We start from the raw sequence: 4,242 nt of genomic DNA on the forward strand, positions 1-4,242 counted from the left end.
TTCAGGAATGAATCGGCAATTCCAGATGAGGCTACCTCAGCTTCAGTAAGGGCTGCTGTCCACCCGGAGCCCTGTAACAAATCTCCAACAGTGTTCCATAAAGCCATCTCGATGTGCAATCCTCCCATCATAACCACATGCACTTTCTCTCCATACGTATCTGGCCATTTCCATTGTACGTACTTGGCGAGCGTAAACAACGGCTGATCAAATGTTGTGACTGGGATTTGTCCTGGGTTAAGGTACTCTGTTGCTTGCCTTTGGACATCCATGCCATGTTTGATCATTGCAGGTGTGGCTGACTTTTCATAAAACAGAGGAAGTAGTGCACATACAGGTGACGGCTCTACTGTCACCTCTTGCTTAGAGGCATGATAGGCAGACCGTGTAAGCGAATTATCCTTGCTCAGTTCCGTATCATTGACAAGTTGAAGACCATGTTCTATCCAGCCATATTCGTCACGTCTTGCATCTGGTAAAACAGATTTGATGGGTTGAACATTATTCTGTGGAACAGCAACATCGGTGGTCTTCAGCGAAACAGCAGGAACAGAGGCATAACTGTCTGGAAGCGAATGAGTCTGTGACCCAGATGGTGGTATAGCAACAGGCTGTCTAGTCACACCAGGTTCCCTCTCACTTGGGAATTGGAAAAGACTTATTCCCGTGCCGTGGAAAGATGTCTTCGACGTGGTTGAGCTCGGATTATGGTCGAGATTGTCAAGAGCTCCTACGGTGAAGAGACCTTTCCGAAGAATAGTCGGAGCTACTGCACCATCATCTTCAAACCTCTCGCATACAGCTGTGGCGAGCCAGTCTTCAAGCTGCATCACCCTGTCGTAGGAAACACTGATACCCATTGTATGTAACTGTTGGATGATTTTCTTGCTCCTAGTGAGCGCATGTCTATTGAGGCCAATATAAATTGTTCGCGGAGGTTCTCGTGCAAGAGTGTGCCGGACTTTCACAGGCGAATTAGGTTTCCTTTTCTTGACGTTGTACATGATGTTTTGCCCAATAGTTAGGCACACTTGTCACTCATTACTCTCTACTTTTCATAGCGTCTTTTATCATGTCTTTCATTCCCTCTTTGAATATTAGAACGATGCCCCGCCCATCATGTTGCACTTGTGCATCAGAAAATCGTTCAAGTAACTGTTCCTTCAATCTGGTTTTGTCCATAGTCTTTTTGATGCCCAACGCCTCAAGCCGATTCACGTACAGTGAGTGCAACTCGGATAATTTGAAGATGCAAGTCCCGGCATTAACAGACATTTCAATGTAACCGGTGAGTTCAACAAATGCTCTAGACTCATTCGTTACGTCATCAATGTTTACCGTTGCATGGTGTAACTGTCTCATGTGACTGTGATACCGATTTCTAAGGTTAGTCAAACATTTTAGATGATACTTCGCATCCATAGCTATGAGATCTCCACCAACAATCCTCGCAAGTAGTTGGGTATCTTGCAGTTCGTTGATCATAGCTCTTAGACTGGCATCCATATCGTATGTTGAAACCAGATGGAGGTCACCTTCATCTGCGCCTTTCTCGCAAAACAAACATCGTCTAATCATGGTTACTGTCCGGCGCTTAATTTGTTGTCTACCATCGGGATTGGATTTCTTTCGCTTTCTTGCTCTTGCCAGTCTCTCATTGTTGAATTTTAAATGACACGATTTATGCCACGATGCAGAATTGTTCACAAGTTCGTCAACACTTTGATCACTCCCAAACTTCAGTTCAGTTGGGAGCTGATCAATCTCGCGGAAATGTTCGACATTACTCAAGAATGACTCGTAGGCTGATGTCTTATTATCAGCGTTTGGTCCTGGACTGACAAGTGGACAATTGAACTGTTCATCTGTTTCTTGTTGGCAGATAATGCAGCGACTAAAGTCTACAGGTAGCTCCATGTTGATTTATCTGAAAAGACACAAATAGATAATTTCTGTAAATACTCTCATATCATCATTTTAACTAGCAATAGTACCCGTCTATGACGGACAGTACCCGTCATGCGTCATCAAAGCATGGTGTTTGTAAATAAACCATATGACCTGAGGGTGTGACGCGTATCTGGGTCACCGAACCCCCGCAAAGTAACGTCACTTTCCCCGTACCCCCCGAATTAGGATAGAAATTGAAAAAAACGGCCCACATTGACACGGTCAAAAACGATATCTATAGGTGTGCAAAGTGTCAGGTTAATCCATCCTTCGATGCCTGAGCCTTAGGTGAACAAACTTTTCAAGTCCTTGCATTATAGTATGATTTTCCTTGGTGGCCATATTGGATTTTGGACGTCATCTCGAAAATAAGTGACATATGAAATATACCTTTCCCTGAATCAGTTTCACTGACCTCAAAACCCCCTGATTTGATACCTCATTTGTCTATCTGTGACTTCTACAGCCAGAGATATATGATATTTCAGTTTTGCTGGTGGCATTTTGAATTTTGGCCACCATCTTGGAAAATCTGAAACGGTCAAGATGGCTCCTAGGCTAAAATCAATTGATAGGTCCAAACGAAGCTCCATACCAAATTTGGGACTTTTGTCCGGCTTGTAACATTACGCCTAAAAATTGTTGCTAAGCCACCTGACTATCACATGCAGTGTTATTTGTAAAAGTTTGGTCCATAAGCACGAAAAGAAAAATGGTACTTTTGTAAAGTCGTTCCCCCAGAAATTATTGCTAAGCTGCCTAACTAGATCAATCACATGGGGGTTAAATGCATGTTCCAAGTGAGCTCCAATTGGTGGAGGCATCGTGGTGCACCGGGCTAAGGCGGGCCACGATGACGTATCAACGATGAGATCGAGAGCTGCAAACTGCAAAGGTTCGAACCCTCGATCCTGGGCCCCCGCAGATGTTGCACTGCAGAAAATGAGCCCCAAGCTAAAGACGTCCGGACGGACGCCCCGGCCACCCGGGCCTCCACCCTTTTGAATCTAAACCAATTAATCAATAATTAATCACTGAAAAGCTAATTAATGCATTTGAAATCGTCCACCGTTCCTTGTCGTGACGTCACATTCAACAGACCGTAAAATGAAATGTTGTTGTTTTTTTGAAGGATATTTAAATAATCTCGTTGATCCTTAAGGACTTATATATATATATATAAAACCCTTCGGTTTATAATTATATATAAAATCGATGGACCATCCACAGGGTAAAGGAAAGAATAAAAGAAAAAAATATCACTTCCCGTTCCAGATCCAGGAAGTTGACCCCAAGAGGAAAAAGAAGAAGAAGAACCACCCTCCGGCTCATCACTCATCACTCGTCACTCGTCAGTCGTCGTCCTCGGGCACACTGAAACTGTAAGTGTCATGTGCGGCTGTGCGCGTGATACGGGTTGAAGGCACGAACAGTGCACCAAAATCGAGCGTCATGATATATCATAAATTAATAATGCACTATATCCTGCCTCCAAAGGTGCGGGCGACAGTCCCTGACCGAGCTTGCCGCCCGGGCTTCCAAAGCTCGGGGTGCCCCGGCGGTCGGCAGGTGTGCTTGCGGGCCCTGTCGGGCGGTGATGCTCATTGGCACACTGATTCAGGGAGCCGGTGCATACGACAACAGAAGAATCTCGAGGTTTTCGCAAATGTGTCTGACGTTGATGATGAGAATTACGGTTTGAGTATGAAACCAAGTTTGGATACAGTCGATGTGATATTGGCAATTCCTTCAGGTATAACATCGAGATCAATATCATGATTTTCGCGACTGCATTGCACATTATCAAGACCAAAGAAACCTTCATTAAAGATGCCTTAGATTATTTTGGCCACCTGTGGAATAATACACACAAACACAAAAATACAACATAAATGTTTCATTTGGAGATGCACGTGTTTCCTAATACTAAATTTCAATGTTTGTCCAACAAAATCAGAATTCACTTGAATGTCCATCATACTTTCTATTCAGTTGAATGGCCATCATGTTCATGATTTAACTAAGATGTCCAGCACAATAAAAGTTCACTTGAACGTCCATCTTGGTAACTATCCATTTTAATCCTCTCCTCCCCCACCCCTCCCCTTATCAGGATATCATGATGACTCCAGCCTTCCTCTCCTCCCCCACCCCTTATCAGGATATCATGACTCCAGCCTTCCTCTCCTCCCCCACCCCTCCCCTTATCAAGATATCATCATGACTCCAGCCTTCCTCTCCTCCCCCACCCCTCCCCTTATCAAGATATCATGATGACTCCAGCCTTCCTCT

The 4,242-nt window shown here is 44.2% G+C and overlaps 1 protein-coding gene across 1 annotated transcript; it reads left to right on the plus strand.

Annotated features, from left to right (window-relative positions):
• Positions 1 to 2,817: 2,817 nt before the first annotated feature.
• Positions 2,818 to 3,976, plus strand: LOC144892754 (uncharacterized). Its single transcript, XM_078781100.1, has 3 exons — positions 2,818 to 2,845; positions 3,247 to 3,332; positions 3,448 to 3,976. Exons 1-3 carry the CDS (start codon positions 2,818 to 2,820, stop codon positions 3,727 to 3,729), a joined length of 396 nt encoding a protein of 131 aa, XP_078637226.1. The 3' UTR covers positions 3,730 to 3,976.
• The last annotated feature ends 266 nt before the right edge of the window (positions 3,977 to 4,242 follow it).

The sequence above is a fragment of the Myxine glutinosa genome, chromosome 6 (genome assembly GCF_964187855.1).
Source record: "Myxine glutinosa chromosome 6, kmMyxGlut1.1, whole genome shotgun sequence".
Classification (NCBI taxonomy): Eukaryota; Metazoa; Chordata; class Myxini; order Myxiniformes; family Myxinidae; genus Myxine; species Myxine glutinosa.

Coding starts and splice junctions, on each gene's coding strand:
- LOC144892754 (XM_078781100.1), top strand. CDS start 2,818: ATGAGATCGAGAGCTGCAAACTGCAAAG. Junction 2,846..3,246: donor GAGAGCTGCAAACTGCAAAG/GTTCGAACCCTC, acceptor GTTGACCCCAAG/AGGAAAAAGAAGAAGAAGAA. Junction 3,333..3,447: donor TCCTCGGGCACACTGAAACT/GTAAGTGTCATG, acceptor CTGCCTCCAAAG/GTGCGGGCGACAGTCCCTGA.